The sequence below is a fragment of the Glycine max genome, chromosome 14 (assembly GCF_000004515.6).
Source record: "Glycine max cultivar Williams 82 chromosome 14, Glycine_max_v4.0, whole genome shotgun sequence".
NCBI lineage: Eukaryota > Viridiplantae > Streptophyta > Magnoliopsida > Fabales > Fabaceae > Glycine > Glycine max.
The window spans coordinates 3,225,151-3,251,816 of record NC_038250.2 but is presented as its reverse complement, the minus strand read 5'-3'; the positions used below and the strand labels follow the sequence as shown (position 1 = coordinate 3,251,816).

The 26,666-nt window shown below is 31.4% G+C and overlaps 1 protein-coding gene, 1 long non-coding RNA gene and 1 pseudogene across 5 annotated transcripts; 2 read left to right on the top strand and 1 right to left on the bottom strand.

Annotated features, from left to right (window-relative positions):
- The first annotated feature begins 3,225 nt into the window (after nt 1-3,225).
- LOC112999366 (receptor-like protein 7) lies at nt 3,226-6,199 on the top strand (annotated as a pseudogene).
- A 2,076-nt stretch (nt 6,200-8,275) lies between these two features.
- On the bottom strand, nt 8,276-13,904 carry LOC112999367 (uncharacterized). 4 transcript variants are annotated; one of them, XR_005888430.1, is made up of 7 exons: nt 13,635-13,904; nt 13,478-13,531; nt 12,945-13,324; nt 12,285-12,449; nt 10,530-10,668; nt 10,368-10,414; nt 8,276-9,312 (listed from the first exon to the last, which is right to left on the bottom strand). It is a non-coding gene; the product is annotated as an uncharacterized lncRNA (long non-coding RNA). The 4 variants fall into 4 exon arrangements; XR_005888429.1 differs by having other exon boundaries at nt 13,478-13,904; XR_005888431.1 differs by having other exon boundaries at nt 12,285-12,991; nt 13,188-13,324; nt 13,478-13,904.
- Nucleotides 13,905-22,834: 8,930 nt separating this feature from the next.
- LOC100784088 (receptor-like protein 9DC3) lies at nt 22,835-25,438 on the top strand (the record flags this gene model as incomplete). The annotated part of the gene is given in 1 exon segment (XM_014766928.3): nt 22,835-25,438. A coding segment is annotated over 1 exon segment (2,478 nt), but the record flags the coding sequence as incomplete, so codon positions are not given.
- Nucleotides 25,439-26,666: the final 1,228 nt, after the last annotated feature.

Below are 26,666 nucleotides of genomic sequence, written 5' to 3'. Positions count from 1 at the left end.
GCTTTGCATAAAAAACAAACCACCCCCAGAAATAATTGTAAAAGAACCCCTTTTTAGTAAATAATTTGTAAAAGTGCCCCATTTTGATGTTTTTGTCACAGACTTGGTCCTTTAAAGACTGTGAAAATGCTCCATTTCCATACAAACGGTCATCCTTCAAGTCTCAACCATAATTCTCATTTTGGCAATGACAAGGCATTTACATGGTTAGACTTTCGATTGTTCTAATAGTTCATGATTTAATGTTCCTGTAACTTTACAATGCAAGTTGTATGAAGCATCTTGTATCTGTCAAAGAAAAATTACAAGTAACTATTAATGCATTGTGACGTCTCCTACGTACATAAAACGCTGTTTACTTTATGATTATAGCGTCTTGGTCTTGGATGTGACATTGAGTGCTCATTGCTTTTTAACTTTCTTTTGAGCTAGTTCCGTTTCAAACTTGCCTACAATGACAGGAGTAGATAGAAGAATAATAAAATATTAGTTAAGCTAATAATAAAATTCTTCTTTATTAGTTTTGGTTAAGCTAATATATATATTAAGTGACGTACGTAATGTGATAGGAAGAAAAATAAAGATAAAAATAATATGTGTCAATTATGTTTTAGCAAAAATAAAATATTAAAAAATGGTTGCTCTTTGTTTTTTACTTTTGGTGCCGGCTCAATATAATTGTGATCCAAAGTATAAAAATAAAATATAATCATTTTACAAGTTTCTATTAAAAAATTATCGAACATGTTACTTGTCATTAAAAAATACGAACTAGATAAATAACAAAATATTAAGGAATTAACTTGATTGATACTAGATCAATTTTTTTTTTTTTTACGGATGATAGATTAAACTTTAAAAATATTAATGTAGTCATAAAATTATTAGAGAACTAAGGTGATGATGAATAAATCTTAAAAGATGATTTTTAACTGATTTTTTGAAAAAGAAAACTAGCGCAATAACTTATAAATATTTATAATTTTTAATTGTTGGTTATATAAAAAATTATTCAAATAACAGAAAATTATTTTGATAATGATTTACAAATATATTATTATATTAATATCAATTTAATAAAATTAAACATTCACTAAATATTAAAAAAGTAAAAATATTTCTTAATTGAATAAAAAGAAAATAACAGATATAATAATTAATTTTATAACAAGAGAAAAAAATAAAGGTAAAAATAAATAAAGGAACAAATAAATAATGAAACCATTTGAAGGAGCGTAGGCTATAAATTGAAGTTTGTGAATTGAATTGCTTTTTATCCAAAATCCTCTATTTTTGTTCTTCAGTTTAAAGGATGAATATCAATAACAGTCTTTGCTGGCTTCTACTCCCATACTTTTTCTTCCTTCTTCTTCCTCTTTCTGCTAAACATCTTACTTAGTTTGAACAGAAAATGAAAATGGCTCGGGGAAGAAGAAGCAATGAAAAGAAGAAATGATCCAGAAGGGGACAGGGAAGATCTAGAGTATAAGTCTACTTTCCTCTCTCCAAACAATAAAAGATCTAAACAGACAGCAATGCAGAGCCAAACATGGATGCCAACAATCTAATCTAATGTTTCTCCATTTTCCTTCCCAAATTCCGCTTACCCTCAATTTTTTTTATTCTAGAGTCCACAATTAATGACTGCAACCACGTCCCTGACCTCAAGATGATGATATTTTGGTTACATTTTGTTTGAATTTATTGAAAATAATTGAAGTCTCATATCCATTAATAATAAAATCAAAGATGTTTTTTATGAAATATAATTAAAAATTATTATAATATTTGTTTCTCTCAATTAAATTTTCAAATTTGACATACTATTTTAATAAAATGACGTGTCTAGATTCAAGTAATTTATTTATCTCTATAATTTTTTATTTAATAAAATTGATTATTTATTATTATTAATAATGAGAACATTTATTATTTTTATTTATACATACTATATGTTTTTTTTAAAATCATTTTATCCTCTTTAGTATCATACATGAGTACACAAAATTAATGATATGTAAATACTTCAAACTTCAAACAAAAATTTATTAATTATTCTAATTAAAGGTTAACATGATCTGTGAAAATCTACTCAACCTCAATAAAAGGGATTTAGTTAACATAATAAAAATTGAAGAGAAAAAAAGAATTCTATAAATTCTTAAAGGCACACGAGTAAGTTATTACATTGAGACTCAAACTCATACTAATTAACTTGGGAATAGAAGTTCTTTGAGTACAGCTAACATCCTAATTTTTTTTATATCAAAGGACCACCAGTCCACCATCAAAGAACTGCATTTAGCATGATAAAAAATTATTGTACACCACCACCAAAATTTTATTTAGAATAACACTCCAAATAATCACACACACACACACATATATTTATATAATTAATAATATATTAAATCTTGATGATAGTGGTGAAGGAGCAACGCACACGGAGAACAAACGTTTAAAGGAAAAGCGGGATACACTGCGGACTTTGTTTAAAGACTGTGGAAATACTCCATTTCCATGCAATGACAACACATTTACGCGGTTTCTAATAATTCATGATTTAATCTTCTTGTAAATTTGCAATGCAAGTTTTATCAAACACATGAATTTATTTTATCTTCTATTTCTTTATAATTTAATTATATTTGTATTTATATTTTTTTTATAAATTTTATTGGTGTATTTTGTGAGAAATTGTGTTAAGAATGTTTTTTCTAAAAAATCTTTTTATGAATTTATCATCTTGTAAATAGACAATTTATTATATAATATATATTACATATTTTAATTTCATTATATTTTTTTTAAGGATAACTTATGTTTTATTTGTAGAGTTTTATAATTTTGAATGATAAATTATACAATTTATAATTACAGTTAATTATTTCAACTCAATTTTTTGGTTCATAAATATATAAATAGTAGTGAGATCTTAAGAGATAATTTTTAACTGATTTTTTGAAAAAAAAAAGTAGTGTGATAACATATAAATATTTAGACTTTTTTAATTGTTGCCAATATAAAAAATTATCAAAATAACAGAAAATTATTTTGATAATGATTTACAAATATATTATTATATTAATATCTAAAAGAGAAAAAATAAAGGAAGAAGAAGCTAGCAAAGAGTTGAATCGAAATGAAAGTCCGAGAAGCAGCGTAGGCTATAAATAGAAGTTAGTGAATAGAATTGTTTGTATCCATATGCAATCCTCTCTAGTTTTGTTCTTCTGTTAAAGGATGAATATCAATTACATTCTTTTCTGGCTTCTACTCCCATACTTCATCTTAGCTTCTTCTTCCTCTTTCTGCAACCACCATGACACCTCTGCCTTACTACTTTTCAAAAACTCATTTACTCTCAACACTTCACTTTATGATAACTCTTATTCTTTAAAGACAGAATCATGGAAAAACGGAACAGATTGTTGTGAGTGGGATGGGGTCACGTGCGACACCATCTCAGGCCACGTGATTGATCTTGACCTTAGCTGCAGTAATCTTCAAGGTCAACTCCATCCCAACAGCACCATCTTCAGCCTAAGACACCTTCAACAACTCAACCTAGCCTATAATGATTTTTCAGGCTCTTCATTATATTCTGCAATTGGTGATCTCGTCAATCTCATGCATCTAAATTTGTTATCCTCTCAAATCAGTGGTGACATTCCATCCACAATCTCTCATTTGTCCAAATTACTGTCACTTCAACTCGGTGGCGACCAGAGAATGAGAGTTGATCCATACACATGGAACAAACTCATTCAAAACGCAACTAATTTAAGAGAGCTTTCTTTAGAACGCATGGACATGTCTTCTATCGGAGACAACTCTTTGTCATTGCTAACCAATCTGTCTTCCTCTCTCATCTCTCTTAGTCTCTTTGACACCGAATTGCAAGGGAATCTATCGAGTGACATCCTCTCTTTACCCAATCTTCAAATACTAGATTTGAGTTTTAATAAAGACCTGGGAGGTGAACTTCCAAAGTCCAACCGGAGTACTCCACTGAGCTACTTGGATCTCTCTGATACTGCTTTCTCGGGAAACATTCCCGATTCCATTGCCCATTTGGAGTCTCTTAACACACTATTTCTAGACAGTTGCAATTTTGATGGACTGATTCCCTCATCTTTGTTTAATCTAATTCAACTCTCCATTATAGATCTATCGTTTAATAAATTAGTTGGCCCCATTCCATATTAGTGTTATTCTTTGCCTTCCTTGTTATGGTTGGATCTTAGCCACAACCACCTCACGAGGTCCATTGGTGAATTCTCATCTTATTCTTTGGAATACTTGATCCTCTCTAATAACAAACTGCAAGGTAATTTTTCAAATTCAATATTTGAACTCCAAAATCTTACTACTTTAAGGTTATCATCAACTGACTTGAGTGGTCATCTGGACTTTCATCAATTTTCAAAGTTCAAAAATCTATTTGACCTCGAACTTTCTCACAATAGTCTTCTATCTATTAACTTTGATAGTATCGCTGACTATTTCTTATCCCCCAACCTTATATACTTAAATTTATCTTCCTGTAATATTAATAGTTTCCCTAAATTCATAGCACCACTTCAAAATCTTCTCCAACTAGATCTTTCTCATAACAGCATTCGTGGAAGCATTCCCCAGTGGTTTCATGAGAAGCTCTTGCACTCCTGGAATAACATTGGTTATATTGACCTCAGTTTCAACAAGTTGCAAGGAGATCTCCCAATTCCACCCAATGGCATTCGATACTTTTTAGTCTCAAATAATGAGCTGACCGGGAACATTCCTTCAGCAATGTGCAATGCAAGCTCCCTCTATATACTCAACTTGGCTCATAACAACTTGACAGGCCCCATTCCTTCAGCAATGTGCAATGCAAGCTCCCTCAATATACTCAACTTGGCTCAAAACAACTTGACAGGCCACATTCCACAATGTCTCGGAACATTTCCTTCTCTTTGGGCATTGGATTTGCAAAAGAACAACCTTTACGGAAACATACCTGCGAACTTTTCTAAGGGAAATGCATTGGAGACTATAAAGTTGAATGGCAACCAATTGGACGGACAATTACCTCGGTGTTTGGCCCAATGCACAAATTTGGAAGTTTTGGACCTGGCAGACAATAACATAGAGGATACATTTCCCCATTGGCTAGAAAGCCTCCAGGAGTTACAGGTACTCAGTTTGCGATCAAATAAGTTTCATGGTGTCATCACTTGTTTCGGTGCCAAGCATTCATTTCCCAGGCTGAGAATTTTTGATGTGTCAAATAACAATTTTAGTGGACCCTTGCCAGCATCATACATCAAGAACTTTCAAGGAATGGTGAGTGTGAATGACAACCAAACTGGTTTGAAATATATGGGTAACCAAGGTTTCTATAATGATTCAGTCGTGGTTGTAATGAAAGGTCGATACATGGAGCTTGAGAGGATATTAACTATTTTCACAACCATTGATTTATCAAATAATATGTTTGAAGGAGAACTTCTGAAAGTCATTGGACAATTGCATTTTCTTAAAGGGCTTAACCTTTCGCACAATGCAATCAATGGTACCATTCCACGATCCTTGGGTTATTTAAGAAATTTGGAATGGTTGGACCTCTCGTGGAACCAGTTGAAAGGAGAGATTCCAGTGGCTTTGATCAATTTGAATTTTCTGGCTATGTTGAACCTTTCACAAAACCAGTTTCAGGGTATCATACCTACAGGTGGACAATTTAACACATTTGAAAATGATTCCTATGGTGGAAATCCAATGCTATGTGGATTCCCTTTGTCAAAATCCTGCAATAAGGATGAAGATTGGCCACCACATTCAACATTTCAGCATGCAGAATCAGGATTTGGCTGGAAAGCTGTAGCGGTAGGATTTGCATGTGGGTTGGTATTTGGAATGCTTTTGGGATATAATGTTTTCATGACTGGAAAACCGCAATCGCTCGCGAGACTTGTTGAAGGTGTGCTTAATTAATGAAGAGTGAAAAGGACAAATCATAGGGGAAGGAAATAGTTTAGTTTAATATGGTTCTTTTGTGTGTGTTTGAATGTTTTCTGTAATTTTAACTTCTGTCCTTTTGTGTAACAAATCTCATCTCTCTTGACTCGAGTGATGTATTTCATGTTGTTTACAATTAAGAAAAAAAAATGTGATGATCATAAATTTCAAAATGAGTGGTCATCCCATGCGATGATATTGGCTCAAAAACTTTGATTCTAATCTACAAATTAAAGACAAACTTATTAGCCACCACTTGTATGTCAATCCTGCCATAGTACGAGCTAATATTAAAACGGGGTCAATCAGTGAGTTTGTCATGACCCAACAAATGGGAATAAGAAAGCGAGCAACCCTTGTTCACGCTTATAATTATGCTCCATACATACTACTACTACTACACAGTACTATTTGACTATTTGTCATTCGCTTTACAAGTTTCTATTAAACAATTATCAAACATGTTACTCTTCATTAAAAAAATACGAACTGGAGAAATAAAAAAATAAATGAGAAAAGTAGTTACATAAAAAATTGAGGAATTAACTTAGCGACAGATTTTTTATTTTTTTTTTAACGGATGATACACTAAACTTTTAAATATTAATTTAATCTTAAAATCATTGGAGAACTAAGATAGTGACAAAAAAAATTTAATAGATACACTAAACTTTTAAATATTAATATTAATTTATTAACTGATTTTTTGAAAAAGAAAAAGAAAACTAGTTATAACATAAAATTTTGAAGAAATACATTTAAATATTTCTCTTCGTAAAAGTAAAAATAAATAAAATAAAAGACAATTTTAGTAAACAATTTATGAACTATAATTCGAGTTATGTTTAATAAACAATTTACAACTCTTGGTGTAATTAATCTGTTTATGTATTATAATTCAAGTTCTTCTATTAAATGATATAGTATTTTTATGAATTATTCTCTTTAATTTTACATTAAGTTACGTAGCTTTTTTTTGCATTTAGTATCTAACTTTTTTTAAAATATTTTTATAATTTTATCTCTTTTCAATACAAATACTTAAATCTAATTAATTCTAATTAAAATTTGTTTTAACTTTTAATTTTAAATCATAAACTATATAAGATAAAAATGTTTTTATAAACTATATTTAAAAATTATTGTAATCTTTTTCCGTCTCAATTAAAATTTGAAGTTTGACATGTTATATTAATAAAAATATCTTTCTTTATTAAAGTAATTTGTTTATCTATTTATTTTATTATTTAATAAAATTAATGATGATAATATCGTACCCCAAAGTTAAACAAATTGTTTATCCTCAAACATTTAAAAGCCGGCACCTTTGGGAGGCTTTCATTAATTTAAAAGTTAAAACGATATTGGTAAATATTTGGACCAATAAAATATGATGTAATTGAGCTTGCTAAGGTACCACTTCACAATCTCCTTGTAAAGTACGTAGTAAATTTACTCTTCCACAAAAACTTCAGTTGAAAATTAAGCATCATAATCAACAATTTGAGAGCTAATACTCTTCAACCAACTATAGCTCCTAGATTGAGATCAGCGCCAGAAATAAGAAGCAAAAATATTGGTAACTGAAAAGTATTGCCTTGAGCCTGGATCTTCAATTGCTTAACCAATCCTTCAATAGACATATAATAACCATTGTCAACCATTACTGTAACTTGAGTTGCTGGTTCCACAGGTAATTTTAAAAACTTGGCTACCCTTGGCTGCAAAAAATTATCAAAACTGTCACCAACAATCAACACAGTCACGGATAACTTTTCAATATAAGCTATGAATCTAATAGTACCAACTCTCCTACCACCTTTCAAAGCACTGAAAGACAAATGATGATCTTCAGGTTCTACTATCTCATCTTCCTGAACGCCCTGAGATACAGTTGTACTAATAGGATCCTTATTATCATCTTTAATTTGCAACAACAAAAATTGTCTATTAGGACATCTATGATTAAAAGAGAACTTCTCATCACAGAAATAACACAATCATTTTTCCTTCTCAATTGCATTTTAGCATGAGCAATCCTCTTCACATTCAAGGGTCGAAGTGGAGGATCTGGTGGAGTGGATAAAAGTGGAGGTAAACTGGATTTGATTTGTGTTTTTGGTTGAGCATTAATAGAAACTGGGGTAGCAGAAATTTGAAAATATTTGTGAGTATAAGAATTTCGAAATGGCTTAGAAACAGGACCATATTTTTCTTCAAAAAGTTTAGCTAAAGCAACTGCATGCAATAAGGTAGGAGGACACATAGCAACAACATCTCATCTAATATCAGGATTTAAACCACCAATGAAACAATTAAGGAAAGCTTCATTACATAATCCCAGAGATCTATTAATTAGAGATATAAACTTGAGGTAATAATCCAACACCGAACTTGTTTGTTGAAGCTTGAAGAGCTCAGCCATTGGACAATCAAAAGGTGAAGGATGGAATTGAGACTCCAGAGCACGAGTCAACTCAGACCAAGTAAACACTAGAGATAATGTCTGTGACATCTGAAACCATGCTACTACATCCTTATCAAAATGCATCGCAACAAATGTTAACTCTAGACGCATCAGGAGTATTATGATAAGTGAAAAATTTATTTGCCTTGAAAATCCACTCCACCACCAGCGTCGTTCCATTGAAATGAGAAAATCCAAGTAAGATCTCCTTAACAGGCAAGAAAGTATTAATCGGTGGCACCAACGGGGAGCCATTGTTCAAAGGACTTCTAGTAGGCTGAGAAGCATTCTGCAATAACAGATTCATTGCTAACTGCATCTGATCCATAGAAGTCTGGATCTAGAGCATCTTATCATTTTGCTCTTGATAACGCAGATTCATTGTTTGACCGATACGACGAATACCATCTGAATGTGTACAAATTTCCATTTGCAACTCCTTCAAGCGCGTGTTCTTAGCCATGGAAGCTCAATGAAAGTACCAATGAAACGTATCAATTTCTCACAATAATGTATTACAATGAAAAGAGAACTATAATCAACATTGAATGTAAAAAAAACAGCAAAGACAATGAAATATGGAACACCTATGATCTCGGGCTCATCCACGACCGTCAACCAGCAACAGAATCATCTCCCGTCCCCGAAAATGTGTAATCCTTCAGCTTAATATTCTCTCTCCTCAACCGTGTGCTATGCCTAACTCCTCCCTTGTGTTGCGGATCCTGAGCCACGTGTCCCTCACTACTAACAGAATTTCACGCCAAAATTTCTTCATTCTTTATCCACGTTACACATTTCTCCTTTTGCAACTTCAGTAACATCCTCCCCTACGCTCTCCACTATTGGGTCACATAAAAAATGGGTTGGAATGCATCATCATCTCCTATAGTTTTAAATTAAATGTCTCAACAATTATAAGAGGGGCTTAGGGTGGCAAATCATTGGCATACCAACATGAGACAAATGGGAAATAGCAGCAGAATTCTATTCATCCTTTTACTATATATTAAATCAATGTTCTTTGATTACCAAAAAAAATTCAATGTTCTTCTTTTAATACGTAAGAATCGAAGACAATGTAGTGAAGAGTTTCTAGTAACCCACACACACCCTGTTTAATCAATTACATTAGACCCCCTCATTTTTTTTGGGTGAAACTGATATACCTCCTAACTAAGAACAGAAGCTAGCAATACTGATATTCGTTTAAGGAATTAGGATATAATTCTCCTTAACCCAGGAATTCTCATTTTTTTTTAATTAGTATACAGTTATTCTTATCTCTTAAAGAAAAATAGTAATTATCTTCTCGATGAAACACATGGGTATATATGCATAAAGAGCAGCAATCCTTGAGACTTTATGGGTCAACCTTCTAGTTCTTAATAAATCAACGGTCAAACTATTTTCATTGAATTGCAAAAGGCTTGCAGATACCATATTGCTCTTAATTAAATCCTTGCTAAAATTGAAACACTAAAATTTCTCTCATAGACTGTAGTTGTTGGCCATGATGAGTCCTTAAACTCAACTTGCCTAAACTTTTTCCTCAATAGTTGTTCATTCCTCTCCCTAAAAGTTGGACATAGAAATTAACTACCCTTGAGGTGGCTCTTCACAACTTTACATGTAACACAATACTCATGCAACTAAACAAAAAGGCACCAAAACTTGGGGTAGCAACCATATTTGTAGGGACTAAGGAGTAAGAACCACAATGTATTTTTAGTAAACATATAAGTTAAAGCACCAAAGTTTACTCTACCAAATAAAAAGGAAAGTTTATATTGCCACAGAAAAACCATATAGATTTAGTATACAAACATGGCAATATTTTTTAATTTTGATAAATGAAACTGTGAGAGAAAAAAAGGAGCAAAGTGCATAAACTCACCCTATTGCCTCATGACCCAGAAATGTTGGGAAAATGGCAGGAGGGCCCTTCAAAACACAGAAATATCATCTTAATAAAATAAATCAAAATTTTCATTAAGACAAAAAAAGAAAACTAATCAAAATTCTACATCAATTGAATGAAAATGAAAAGTTGGTACACCTGTATGTTCCGGAAACTGATATCAGTTTGACAGAGAGTAGCATATAATATATACAAATGCGAGCTTCACGAGGCATTGGTGGTGCCACCATGATCTCCTCAATACTCAGTGCCTCACCCGCTTTACGACAAACCGCCGCTATAGTTTCCAGATGAAACAGAACAATTGGTGTTCATACATATGAAACATACAATGCAACTAAGAAAGCCATTAAAACGTACAGAAAAAGAAAAAAAAAACTAGAACAGTTATGGCTTACCTTAACAATGGAACGTGTTAGCTATAGTGTAGAGAGGATTTGGGAGCCGATCTATGAAATATACTAAGTGAAAACTGACTTGATGATGAGGGATATGACTTAAGTTAAACAACGACAAACCAAGTACACAGGCACTTTTGCTCCCCGTGAAGCTAAACAAGCTAGAATATTGGTATCATTTCCTTTTTTGGTCACTGGTAGTTGATCCTTTCCCTTTTTTCGTATATTTTTATGAGCTGATAAAAAGATATTTAAATGTTACTCATTGTATTGACACAACATTTTAGGTTTCAGTCTTATACCTAAGAATTTTTTTTTAGTTATTGGATGTATATGTTTTAATTTTTTTTAATCTCTGTCATCTAAAATAATACTCCCTTTAGTCTCAAATATAAAAAAAATATATCTTTTTCTTAGTCTCAAATATAATTTTTTAAAACTAATTTGACCTTATTTAATATTATTATATTTAAAATGTCATTCATTTAATTGAAATTATTTTAGTTTTAATGACTATTTTTATTCCTAACACCATGTTCCAATAAATAATACATTAGAAAAAATAATTTTTAATTGAGATTGATGTAATTAAATATGATTAATTAATTTTTTAATAAGTGTAAATCAATTTTTTTATATATAATTGAGAACGGAGGAAGTATGAACTTAAACAGATAAAAAATTATGTGTAAGGAATAATAAAAGGAATAATAAAAGAGTTAAAAAGTGTACGTGTAATGACTAAAATGAACAGTTTTTAGGTTCAGAGACACATCTTGAATAATCCAGATATCTTCCACTTTTGAGAGGACATTGAAGAAATTATTTTCTCTTATTTGCAGGAAGCCAATATGAAGAATGTTGAAGACGTAGTTAAAAACAAAATGCCTTGAACTTTCTGTACTGGTTCATGTCATAAAGTGAACCAAGATAAAACTAATATTTTGTGCTTTTTATTTTCTTGCAATATTCATTATTATTATTCAGGAAGAAGGGAAATAAAATTAGTCAGACCTTCTGCTTACAAGGGACCCAAATATCTGGGTGTTCCCTGAATTACCAAACAAAATGTGTCACAATGTAAATATTATAGGTTTATAACCTTTAGGCGCGCGTATGTGGAATCCACTACACTACTCGGGTGCCGATCGAATACATGTAATGTAGTATTATGTGATAAAAAATGAGCTGATTTGTCTATCCAAATCACACATCGAAGACACAGCCCATCAATCAAAAAATCAAAAGTTTTATTGATATCCTTGAACTTCATCTCATGTGTGACAAACTCTCGTCCAAATTCAGTTCTGTTGATAATAATTGCAGATGAAATTTACTAAAAAGAAGCATCCCCGAACTTACTTGGTATTGCTATTATATTATGTCATTATTATTTTTACATAATCATTACTAATTACTAGTTTTACATATATTAATAGAGGGGACAAAGAGCATAGACTAAAAAAGATTAAATAAAAGAAATTGCACATAGTACCTTGTCCATGTAGCGTTTAAGGAGAATGGGTACATCAGACTTGGGTTTGAGTCCTCCAAATAAGTATCCCCTGAGGCTCTTCCCACAAACGTGGACCTCACTACAGCTAAGGTTTAACTTGGATCCTGGCTTGTCCACTCCCAAAACTATTGTTTTTCCCCAACCCTGTAGGCAAAGCATTAGTTTTAACAATTCATGCATTCAACAAGTATGCATCAGTTAAGATTTTTTCAAGCTTTGTGCTAGGGTGATAGTAGAAAATCATGTTGTAGTTATTGTTACAATATAATCGCATTATTCTGTCTGCCTATAAACCATAGTGCGAGGCATGTTTGTGCACACTTTGAGAGAGAGAGAGAGAGACCTTTCTACAAGAAACATAGGCTTCCTGCATCAATGATGCCATACCAACACATTCAAAGCAATAATCTGCTCCCCCATCAGTCATCTCTAAGATAACCTACTTTACAACCCCATATGAGAAGAAAATCTAAGGACTTGAGACTATTAATTAAAAAGACCAACGTTTACTCTACTAAAAAAATGAAAAAAGAAGAAAAGTATATGTTGATACAGGAAAAGCATACGCATTTAGCATACCAACAAGGTAGTGGAATCCTTATGAGAAAAGAGGGAGCAAAATAAAATGCATAAACTCACCCTATTGCCTCATGACCCAGAATTCTTGGATAAATGACAGGATGGTCCTTCAAAACACAGAAAATGCTTCTTAAAAAAAATCATTCAGAAGTTTCCATAGAAAAAAAAAAGGAAAAAGTAATCTAAATTCTACAGAAATTGAATGAAAATGAAAAGGTGGTATGGGGAAGGCATTGGCTGAGAAAAATGTTCCAAATCACAATAAATCATTTAGAGGGACCAAAAATGGTGGCAAGTGGCAACCTGCATGTTCCAAAAACTGATATCGGTTTGACAGAGAGTGGAGCATGTAATACGAATGCGAGCTTCACCAGGCATTGGTGGTGCCACAATGATCTCCTCAATACTCAGTGGCTCACCAGCTTCGCGACAAACCGCCGCTACAGTTTACAAATGAAACAGAACAGATAGGGTTCATACATATGAAACATGACATACAATTAAGAAAGCCATTAAAAATTACTACAAAAGAAGAAAATGGTAGAGCAAAGACAACATTGGTTTGTTTTCAGGAATGATGGCACACCACACACCTTTACATCTTATGGGTTGTCCTTCAGTTGTTGTGGCTACTTTGTGTTCCATGGCTATCCAAAACACAAGATGAGGCAATGCAACGTGTTAGTGTAATTGTATAGAGGATTTTGGAGCTGATCAATGAAATATTAAATATACTAAGTGAAAACTAACTTGTTGACGGATAAGACTAAAGTTCAGAGAAAGTGAATATCGAAACATCAGATGGAGACTCATGAAATAGGGACAATTATATTGTACAAACCAAGCACACCAACATTTTTGCTTCCCTTGAAGCTACCAAACTAGAATGGTTTCATTATTGCGGGTCACACTCGTACCTCATCTTTTACACTAATTATTAGTCTCATTTTGATGAGTTGATGAAGAAAAAAATAGTTGTTTGTTGATTATGAGAGTAAAATTTTTAGATGCACCCACAAACTTCTGAAAAAAGGTCAGGTTTTAGTTCGATGTTTGTGTTATCCTTATCTAGTTTTTGAGGAATCAATCTTCTACAGTGACTTTACTATTATTATACAAGATTCTAATTTTTTTTAATAAGTTTTATATATTAATGTTATGTATTTCTATTTTAAAGTTGAAATTTTTAAAAATAAACAATTAGGTCCTGTTTCTGCATACAGATGTGACAAACTGAAAAATTAAATGGGAACTTTGAATTTCCAAACTAGAGAAAGAGACAGGTATTACCTGTCGTTGTGCATGATTTGTGGTCCATTTCCTTTTTAATCTAAATGTGACAAACTGGAAAAATTAAATGGGAACTTTGAATTTCCAAACTAGAGAAAGAGACAGGTATTACCTGTCGTTGTGCTTTGTGGTCCATTTTCTTTTTAATCTAAACTCTTATATACTGTTCTTCTATAAAATAGAAATATCTTCAATGCTCTAAAAAAAATAGAGGTTTTAATTGATATTTTTCTCTCTAATCTCACTTTACGGTTTTTTTATAAAAAAAATTATAAGCTTTAGCACTTACATATTTCATACGAATTAATTAAGTTTTGATTTCTACTGATAATATCATCACTTATGTGAGTGCAAATACACCAGTACAAGATACTTCTGACAGTATAAAATTGTTAAAAATTTCTTTCACAACAGAAAAATTAGAGAAATTGCGATGTGTTCAAACTTATTATATTCTCAGTTACTTCAGATATGTCTTGATATATAGATAGTTTAACAGATTTACCGAAAGAGGCTGATATTTTCATTTTTTGCATTATTGGCTTATTTAATAATTTTGATAAGCTATTCATATCTAGGATTATGATTGTATCATTACCACCTTGATCCAGATTCAACTAATGCAATCATTGGCATTATTTCAAATAAACCATTGGCGTATCAATATATGCCAGAGGAAATTGAGAATGACATAAGTTTAAGTAGATTGTGATTTCCTTCATTTTCTATTATGAAAGAATGTTGAAGATATACTTTTGTAATTGCATAATATTTTATTTTTCAATTTTTAAGATAGGATTTAGTAAATAAGTTGATTTTCTATATTTTAGGAGTAAGGCAGTTTTAATGGATTAGCCTAGTCAATAAGTGGTTTCTATCTTTAAGGAGCAAGTTAGTTTTAATATTCTGTTTTGCTAATATCTTGTTATCTAATTAGTTTATCTTTTGTTATTTATTGTATCGTTGCTGAGAACAATTTGAATGAGAATAGAATAATTTTATTTTCTCCACATACGTATTGTCTCTCTTCTCTCCTCTGTTCTTTATAATTTCTTCCACAAAACCAACAATTGGTATCAAGAGCCTTATTCGTACGGGACTTGTACCATGGAAGGTGAAACAAGTTTTTCCCACATAACTCTTCCAATCTTTGATGGAGAGAATTATGATCTTTGGGAAGTGAAAATGCAATCTTACATGGAGTCTTTGGATTTGTGGGATGCTGTGGAAGAGGATTATGAAATATATCCGCTGCCTGAAAATCCCACCACGGCCCAAATTAAAAATCACAAGGAAAGAAAGATGAAGAAGGCAAAGGCGAGGTCATGTTTGTTCACTGGTGTTTCACAAATGATATTCATCAGAATCATGACTCTTAAAATCACCCAAAGCAATTTGGGATTATATGAAAGAGGAATATGCTGGAGATGATAGAATACGAAGCATGCAAGTGCTGAATTTAAGGAGGGAATTTGAGCTTCAAAGGATGGAAGAGTCAGAGATAATCAAAGAATACTCAAACAAATTGTTGGGTATTGCCAACAAGATACAATTGTTGGGAAGTGATTTTGCTGATTCGAGAATTGTAGAGAAAATTTTGGTAACGGTGCCGAAGAGGTATGAAGCAACTTCATTGGAGAACACAAAGGATCTGTCAAAAATCACATTGACAGAAGTGCTACATGCCCTGCAAGCTCAAGAGCAGCGAAGGTTGATGAGGCAAGATCGTGTTATCGAAGGTGCTTTGCCCGCCAAACATCATGGATTTGATGAAAGCAAAAAGAATTTTTTCAAGAAGAATCAGCCAGCAAGCAGCGAAAATAGTGCAAACAACCAAAACAAAGACAAGGATAAAAAAAAAATTATCCATCTTGTCAGCATTGCGAAAAATTGGGTCACCCACCATACAAATGTTGGAAACGGCCAGACGCAAAGTGCAGCAAGTGCAATCAGCTTGGACACGACTATATAATTTGTAAAAGCAAATTTCAGTAGCAAGAAGTTGATGCCCAAGTTGTGTGACAAATCAGGAACATACTTCCACTTACAGTATTCAACAGTAATTTAAGACAAAAATAAAAGAAAAATTAAGGCCAGGCCCTGCTTAGGTAAACTTTTCCATAAGCACTTCTAAGAGAAAATTAAAAAAAGGTAAAATGAATTGAACTTCTCCCATAAGCTAAAAATAAACTTCTGCACATCAACATCTGGAGAAGTTAGATACGAGAACTTTTGCAAAAGTTAAGTGCATGAGTTAATTTTAACTTAAGAGAGAAACTCAATTCATTTCAGCTTGTTAACTTCTCCTATAAATGGTTATATATAAGTTTATTCAAACAAGGCATAAATAAATAAAATGTATTACAACAATGCACACAATAAAAAAAAAAAAACAGGCACTCACGCTTGGCCATTAACTACACACATAAAAACCTTGCTAGAGTCTTAGAATTTCTACATATTTTTCTAGGTAGTTCCTTCCGGATTGCCATTTGTCCAACAGTAATGAACTAAAGCAACACAGAGCAAATCTAAGTAGAACAATGTTTTGTAAGGACCTCGTAGAAAAGCAACAAATCTGACTAATTAAGGTAGTGCTGCCTAAGTAATAAAAACCTTTTGTGGTTTGGCTTCAATTGCAAAAGAAGACTCACAAAGAAGAGAGAGGCATAGGAAAAAAAATTCATATCACTTTAATTTTTTTTATAAGTTGTTAAGTGTGTGAGCGTCCAATAGAACGGAGAGAAGGATAATCCGAAAAGACACTATGATGCTCAAGTAAGGATTTGATCTTGAACTATTTAGGATATGTAGTGAGTAGCTTAGAATGAAATAGTCTCTGTGAGGAGATTTACCCTTTTTTATACTAATCTTATTGGGATTGAATTTGTGGGCATGTCACATAAAAATTATCAGTTAAGAATTGCTCGTTCTGATCATACTTTGAAACTTTCAATTAAGTGATTATTCTTAAGTGAATTTAGTAACAATAATAGGGTCGAATGTGCTCGTTACTTGCATATGTTAAAGGTTGAGACGTACTGTTGAAAATATGTAAATACTTGATTGATGGGTGTGTTTCAAAGTGTTCCCTTAGCTAGGTCAGATACTTTATCTGGTATAAAAAAATAGAAAAAAGGGATGAAGATGGTAGCTAAAAATGGAGGAAGGAAGGTGGGTGAAGGCAATGGTAAAAAGAAGTAAGGTTGTGGTTGTGAGGTAGAAAAGGGAAGGTGGAAGAAGAAAATTCTCCCATTGAGGGAATGGCCTTCCAAGGGGGAGCACTTTGCCAGGTCCCGTTTCTTCCATCACCATGTTTATGAGGTTAACTTTATAGTTCACACAATACTTAACATGTTGGGCTTGAAGCAATGAGTCATCAATATGTTAAGTGTTGCCTGAAGTCAATTTTATCATCATGTTATGTTTTCCCCTTAATTTATCAAAATAAAGATTACTCTAGCATATTTTTATAACTGAGATCTAAATAAGTTAATCTAATTTTAGTGTCTAAAAGTAAACAGTATCCTATTTACATGAATTTAAAACATGTACAATCATTTAAGGTGTTTCTACACTTGGAATAAAACTTTTTTTTCATACACACAATTAGGAACCGAATAACATGACCAAAAAAACATAATTATCCACTAACTATTTTAAAACTATTAATTTAGAAGTTCATCCTATAACATAGATAAGCGAACATCAAATGATTGAGTGATGATCCTTATGCTTGAATACTGAAGAAGCATTTTGCCAATGAAATACCTCAAAAGACCAATGCTAAACATCTTACTCACTCATCTCTCCTTTTCAGTCTATTAAACAATTACATCTGTGGGGTTGCAATTTTGATGGACTGATTCCATTTTCATTGTTTACTCACTCATCTCTCCTTTTTAGATTTATCATTTGATAAATTAGTTGGCCCCATTCCAACCAAAATAAATAAACTTCCAAAATTGTGGGCCTTACTTTTGTCTTATAACATGTTAAATGAAAGAATTTCACGTCGTTGTTATTTTTTGCCTTCCTTGCTACGGTTTGATCTTAGTGACAACCAGAAAATTTCTCATGATCCAAGAAATGGGAAAAAAAATGAGTTTTAACTTCTCATTGTCATGAAAGATTTTACAATTATAAGCAACACAATAAAATAAAATGACTCAAGAAATGGGAAAAAGAAAGCGAGCAACCCTCACTATAAGTACTTGAGTCTCTCCTTTAGTGTTTTTTCTCAGGATACATTCCCCGTTCCATACGCCATTTGAAGTCTCTTAAACAACTACACCTGTCGGGTTGCAATTTTGTTTATCATTTGATAAATTAGTTGGCCCCATTCCAACCAAAATCAATAAACTTCCAAAATTGTGAACCCTACTTTTGTCTGAACATGTTAAATGAAAGAATTACACGTTGGTGTTATTCTTTGCCTTCCTTGTTACGGTTTGATCTTAGTGACAACCACCTCAAGGGGGTCATTCAATAAGTTTCTCATGACCCAAGAAATGGGAATAAAAAATGGGTTTTAGCCCCTCATTGTCATAAAAGATTTTATAATTGCAAGAGGATACTAAATTGTAAAGGGGTAAGTAAGAAAAAGAATGAAGAGAAGTAATGGCTCATAATGATTGGTTTCCGTGCTTCTAATTTTATATAAGGAATTGTACTATCTTGATTATGTTTTTTCTCCTTCTTACCTTCCTTTTTTTATAGGTGTAGTTCTTGGATTTCATACAACCCTCTCGCTAAGTATGATTGTTCCACTTAGCGAGTATTAACTCATGCTCATAACTTACGCTAAGCGCACTTTCATGTATCAAACTTCTTCAGATTTACTGTAATTAAGCGTGCGCACTGAGCGATTGCGTTGCACTAAGCTCTTAAGGCGTGCTAAGCGAACATTTTAAGATCTTCAATGTGCTTTCTCAGGCTTAATTTGTTTTTTCTACATCAATTTTTTCACCAAACACTATAAATTCACTTGGACACTTTCTGGAAAAAATCTTTAATGATGTTAAATTTTCAATTATTCACATAAAAAGGAAGAAATAAGAGAGAAAAATTAATAATTTCTATATGATTTAATTCCAAAATATATCTATACATGATAGTTATCATGCTACCACACGTTGACATCGTGATCAGCACCAATGACACCAACCTAATATTTAAAATTAATTAATTTTAATTAAAATTTCATCTAACTTTTGATTTTAAATCATAAACTATATAGAAAAGATGTTTTTTATGAAATATAATTAAAAATCATTGTAATATTTGTTCCTCTCAATTAAATTTTGAAATTTGACATACTATTTTAATAAAATGACGTGTCTAGATTCAAGTAATTTATTTATCTCTTTAATTTTTTATTTAATAAAATTGATTACTTATTATTAATAAGGAGAACATTTATTATTTTTATTTATACATACTATATGTTTTTTTAAAACCATTTTATCCTCTTTAGTATCATACATGAGTACACAAAATTAATGATATGTCAAACTCTTCAAAACAAAATTTTATTAATTATTGTAATTAAAGGTTAACATGATCTGTGAAAATCTACTCAACCTCAACAAAAGGGATTTAGTTAACATAATAAAAAATTGAAGAGGAAAAAAAGAATTCTATAGATTCTTAAAGACACATGAGTTATTACATTCAGACTCAAAAAAGAACTGCATTTAGCATGATCAAAAAATTATTGTACACCACCAAAATCTTATTTAGAATAACACTCCAAATAATAATATTTTTAATATATATATATATATATATAAATATTTTCTATCATATACTTATCAAAATTTAAAGTAAATAATTAATAATATATTAAATGTTGATGATAGTGGTGAAGGAGCAAGTTAAGTTTCTACTCCCCAACGCACACGAAGGAACAAACATTTAAAGGAAAAGCGGGATACACTGCGGAATTTGTTTAAAGACCGTGGAAATACTCCATTTCCATGCAAACGTCTCACCCATCATTTTCATTTTAGCAATGACATGACATTTACACGGTTTCTAATTATTCATGATTTAATGTTCTTGTAAATTTACAATGCAAGTTGTATCAAACATATGAATTTATTTTGTCTTCCATTTGTTTATAATTTAAGTATATTATATTATATTTATATTTTTTTTATAAATTTTATTAGTGTATTTTGTGAGAAATTGTGTTAAGAATGTTTTTTCTAAAAATATTTTTATGAATTTATCATCTTATAAATATACAATTTATTATATAAAATATATTACATATTTTAATTTTATTATATTTTTTAAGGATAACTTATATTTTATTTTGTAGAGTTTTATTATTTTGAATGATAAATTATACAATTTATAATTACAGTTGATTATTTAAACTTAATTGTTTGGTTCATAAATATTTTGTAACATATGATATAAAATGTTGTATATTGGTTTGTGTATTTTAGAGGTGTTAGTTTTAATCTTTTTTGGTAATCTTATATTAATTATAGCTCTCATCAATTAAATTGTAGACAATTACAACTAAATGTAATAATGTATACGGTTATATCATATATTTAATTTTATAGTTTATCTGCGTTCAATGAAGATATTACTTAAAATAGGATTTCAAACAATAATATTTTTTAAAACATATGTTTATATAAAAATATTAAAGTATTTATTAAAATATTTACTAATATATATTTATTGAAATTTAAATTAAATAATTAATAATATATTAAATGTTGGTGGTAGTAGTCAAGGAGCATGTTACATTTCTACTCGCCAACACACACGAAGATCAAACGTTTACTTTATGACTATAGCCTTTTGGTCTTGGAAGTGATATTGAGTGCTCATTGCTTGAGCCTACAATGACGGGAGTATATAGAAGAATAATAAAATGTTAGTTAAGCTAATAATAAAATTCTTCTAAAGAAGAGGTTATATATATATATATATAATAAGTGATATAATGTGAATGGAAGAAAAATAGTACTAATTAAAATTTTCAAAAATGGTTGTTCTTTTTTTTTGTGCTCGTTTAATATAATTGTGGTCCAAAGTATAAAAATAAAATATAATCATTTTACAAGTTTTTATTAAAGAATTATCAAACATGTTACTTGTCATTAAAGAATTATCAAACATGTTACTTGTCACATAAAATACTGAAAAATTAACTTGATACTAGACTATACTTTTTATATATAAGAAAACAGTATTTGTCATCACCTGACTACAGCAGTCATATATATAATTATGATAAATGACATAATATAAATGGAAGAATAATAAAGACAGATAATGAGTGATAATTTAGTGTGTAGTAAAAAAAAACATTAAAAAATGATTACTATTTATTTTTTGGTGTCCGTTGAATATAATTGTGTTCTAAAAAGCAGTAAGCAAGACACAATAAAATAAAAATGAGCCTAGAAATGGAAATAAGAAAGCGAGCATGTTATGTTCCTAGCCCCGACCATACGCCAAGGAACAAAGGTTTCGAGAAAAAAACGGGACACACTATACACTGCGGACTTTCAATACATTTACGCGCTTAGACTTTCAATTGTTCTAATAATTCATTATTTAATCTTCTTTGTAAATTTACAATGCAAGTTCTGTGACGTCTCCTAGGTACATAAAATGCTGTTTACTTCACAACTATAGCGTCTTGGTCTTGGATGTGATATTGAGCGCTCATTGCTTCTTTATGACTATAGCCTTTTGGTCTTGGAAGTGATATTGAGTGCTCATTGCTTGAGCCTACAATGACGGGACTACATAGAAGAATAATAAAATGTTAGTTAAGCTAATAATAAAATTCTTCTTTATTAGTTTTGCTTCGATCCTAATTTTAATTAACTTTTGACAAGACCAGATAATATAATGAATATTAATTTTGTGTTTAGCAAAAATAAAATATACAAAAACGATTGTTATTTTTTGTGCTCCACTATAATTTCATGTGATCCAAAGTACAAAAATAAAATTTAATCATTTTACAAGTTTTTATTAAAGAATTATCAAACATATTACTTGTCATTAAAAAAATACCAACTACAGAAATAACAAAATAAATGAGAAAAGTAGTTACATATAAAATATTGAGAAATTAAGTTGATACTAGGTTATACTTTTTTGTTTTTACAGACGATAGACTAAACTTTCAAAATATTAATATAGTCATAAAATCATTGGAGAACTAAAGTGGTGACGATGAGATCTTAAGAGATAATTTTTAACTGATTTTTTGAAAAAGAAAAGTAGTGTGATAACATATAAATATTTAGACTTTTAATTTTTGGCAATATATAAAATTATCCAAATAACAGAAAATTATTTTGATAATGATTTACAAATATATTATTATATTAATATCTAAAATTAAAAATTCATTAAATATTAAAAAAGTGAAAATATTTCTTAATTGAATAAAAATAAAATAATAGATATAATAAATAATTTGATAAAAAGAGAAAAAAACAAATAAAGAAACAAAAGGCAAATTAACAAACATGTTGAATCGATATGGAAACCCTTCGAAGCTGCGTAGGCTATAAATTGAAGTTTGTGAATTGATTTGGTTGCATCCATATGCAGATTGAAGTTTAAAGGATGAATATCAATAACTTTCTTTGCTGGCTTCTACTCCCATACTTTATTTTCCTTCTTCTTCCTCCTCTTTCTGCAACCACCATGACAGTTCTGCCTTGCTACTTTTCAAAAACTCACTCCACACTCCTTCCAAACTAGAAACCTGAAAAAACGACACAAACTGTTGTGAGTGGGATGGGGTCAAGTGCAACACCAAAGGCCACGTCATCCTTCTTGACCTTAGGTCCTATAATCTTGAAGGTAAGCTCCATCCCAACTGCACCATCTTCAGCCTAAACCACCTTCACATACTCGACCTATCCAAAAATAATTTTTTCGGTGACATTTCCTCCACAATCTCTCAGTTGTCCAAATTACGATACCTTGATCTCAGTGGATACAACTTGATAATTCTTAATTTCAACTACCCGAGAATGAGAGTTGATGCATACACATGGAACAAACTCATTCAAAACGCAACTAATATAAGAGTGCTTAATTTAGATGGCGTGGACATGTCTTTGATCGGAGACAGCTCTTTGTCATTGCTAACCAATCTGTCTTCCTCTCTCATCTGTCTTGGTCTTGCAGACACCAAACTGAAAGGGAATCTATCGAGTGACATCCTCTCTTTGCCCAATCTTCAACAACTAGCTTTGTCTTATAATAAAGACCTGAGAGGTGAACTTCCAAAGTCCAACTGGAGTTCTCCACTAAGTGACTTGGCTCTCTCTAATACTGCTTTCTCGGGAAACATTCCCGATTCCATTGGCCATTTGAAGTCTCTTCAAACACTAGATATGGGGAGTTGCAATTTTGATGGACTGGTTCCCTCGTCATTGTTTAATCTAACTCAACTCTTCCTTTTAGATCTCAGCAACAACAACCTCACGGGGTCAATTGGTGAATTCTCATCTTCTTCTTTGAAATTCTTGTTTCTCGAAAACAACAAACTGCAAGATAATTTTCCAAATTCAATATTTGAACTCCAAAATCTTACTGGTTTGACTTTGTCATCAACTGACTTGAGTGGTCATCTGGACTTTCATCAATTTTCAAAGTTAAAAAATCTAGTTAATCTCAATCTTTCTCACAATAGTCTTCTCTCTATTAACTTTGCTAGTACCACTGACTACATCTTACCCAAGCTTGTATCCTTACATTTATCTTCCTGTAATATTAGTAGTTTCCTTCAATTCTTAGCTCCACTTCAAAATCTGATCGATCTAGATCTTTCTCATAACAACATTAGAGGAAGCATTCCCCAATGGTTTCATGAGAAGCTCTTGCACTCCTGGAAACAAATTCATTTTATTAATCTCAGTTTCAACAAGTTGCAAGAAGATGTCCCAATTCCACCCAATGGCATTCGATACTTTTTAGTCTCAAATAATGAGCTGACCGGGAACATTCCTTCAGCAATGTGCAATGCAAGTTCTCTCAATATACTCAACTTGGCTCAGAACAACTTGACAGGCCCCATTCCACAATGTCTGGGAACATTTCCTTCTCTTTTGGCATTGGATTTGCAAATGAACAAACTTTATGGAAACATACCTTGGAACTTTTCTAAGGGAAATGCATTTGAGACTATAAAGTTGAATGGCAACCAATTGGATGGACCATTACCGCGGTCTTTGGCCAACTGCACAAATCTGGAAGTTTTGGACTTGGCAGACAATAACATAGAGGATGCATTTCCCCATTGGCTAGAAAGCCTCCAGGAGTTACAGGTACTTATTTTGCGATCAAATAAGTTTCATGGTGTCATCACTTGTTTCGGTGCCAAGAATCCATTTCCCAAGATGAGAATTTTTGATGTCTCAAATAACAATTTTAGTGGGCCCTTGCCAGCATCATACATCAAAAACTTTCAAGAAATGATGAATGTGAATGCCAGCCAAACTCATTCGATTGGTTTGAAAAATGTGGGTACTACCCGCAATTTGTATAATGATTCTGTAGTGATTGTAATGAAAGGTCAATCTATGAATCTGGTGAGGATACTTTTTGCTTTCATGGTTATTGATTTATCCAATAATGTGTTTGAAGGAGAATTTCCAAAAGTCATTGGAGAATTGTATTCTCTCAAAGGGCTTAACCTTTCGCACAATGAAATCAATGGTACCATTCCAGGATCCTTTGGCAATTTAACAAATTTGGAATCTTTGGACCTCTCGTGGAACCAGTTGAAAGGAGAGATTCCTGTGGCTTTGACCAATTTGAATTTTCTGTCTGTGTTGAACCTTTCACAAAACCACTTTGAGGGAATCATACCTACAGGTAAACAATTTAACACATTTGAAAATAATTCCTATGGTGGAAATCCAATGCTATGTGGATTCCCTTTGTCGACATCCTGCAATGAGGATAAAGGAAGGCCACCACATTCAACATTTCACCATGAAGAATCAGGATTTGGCTGGAAAGCTGTAGCAGTGGGATATGCATGTGGGTTTCTATTTGGAATGCTTTTGGGATATAATGTTTTCATGATTGGGAAACCACAATGGCCCGCGAGACTTGTTGAAGGTGTGCTTAAGTAATGAAGAGTGAAAAGGACAAATCATAGGGCAAGAAAATAGTTTATCCCTAGTTTAATATGGTTCTTTTGTGTGTCTGTATGTTTTCTATAATTTTAACTTCTGGTCCTTTGTGTAATAAATGTCATCTCTCCTGACTCGAGTGATGTATTTCATGTTGTTTACTTATAAGAAAAAAAATGTGATGATAATAGATATCAAAATGAGTGCATGGTCATCCCATGTGATGATATTGGCTCAAAAACTTTGATTCTAATCTCCAAAGATAAAAACTTATTTGACACCACTTATACGAAGATATTAACTAATTAACTAATGTTTGTCACTTATTCTCGAGACAACATGTCAAGAGTAATGAAACTAAATTTGCACACAAATTTAAGGTGTTTGACTTAAAAAATAAAAAATATATATTTTATTTCACTAAAAATATAACATAATTTTAATAAATTTTTTAAAAGTATATCATATTTTTTTATTTATTTAAGTTACTCTTATGTTATTTTTTATTATTCAATTTATATCTCTAAAAAATATTACATACATATAATATTTATATATAAAATAGAAATGACAAATAAGAAATGTGAAACCTATTTTATATTTTATCCTTAAGAAGAAGAAAAACTTATATATATAAAAAGATCAAACACTACTCCGATCAAATTTATATGACTAAAAACATTTTTTTTTACATGATATGATTGCTACACATTTATATGATATCTCTGCAACAGAAATTTAACATAAGAACAAAATTTGGCTGATTTTATGCAAAGGGCCGCAGATTAGCGTGATTCAAAGAAAAAAGACACTATGGACAGTAAAATTGTTACAAGATCTTACATATTCCAGAACCGAAGGTTTTTAGATATAACAGTAATTTCACAGCTCATAGCCGACGGGAATATCCAGAAACCTCCACATTTCTTGCAGAATATCAATCCTATGAAGTGGAAACACACGCATAAACAGAAAGAAACATATAAAGGCCTAAAGTAAGCCATTCATGAACGTGGCGGGAGAAAGAGTATTGGTTTTCAGTCACACACCAACAGTAAACAAATTCTTATATAGGTTGTAAATAAAAAGGAGTAAAAGAATATGCAAAATATAAACAATCATAATAATTTGTTTTATGCATATGAGAACAGAAAGAGATACCTGAACCCTTGCATACTTTACAGTTAATTAACCTCATTTCCTGCTTCATCATAATAATTTGCTTTACAGTTAATTAAGTCAGTGTAATACTTTATACACATAAATAGTGATATCCTGGCTCCTAATATTTTAAAATGTTCCTCATATTGTTGGCATAAAGCCTTAATAATTTCCATAAATAATCAACATAAAG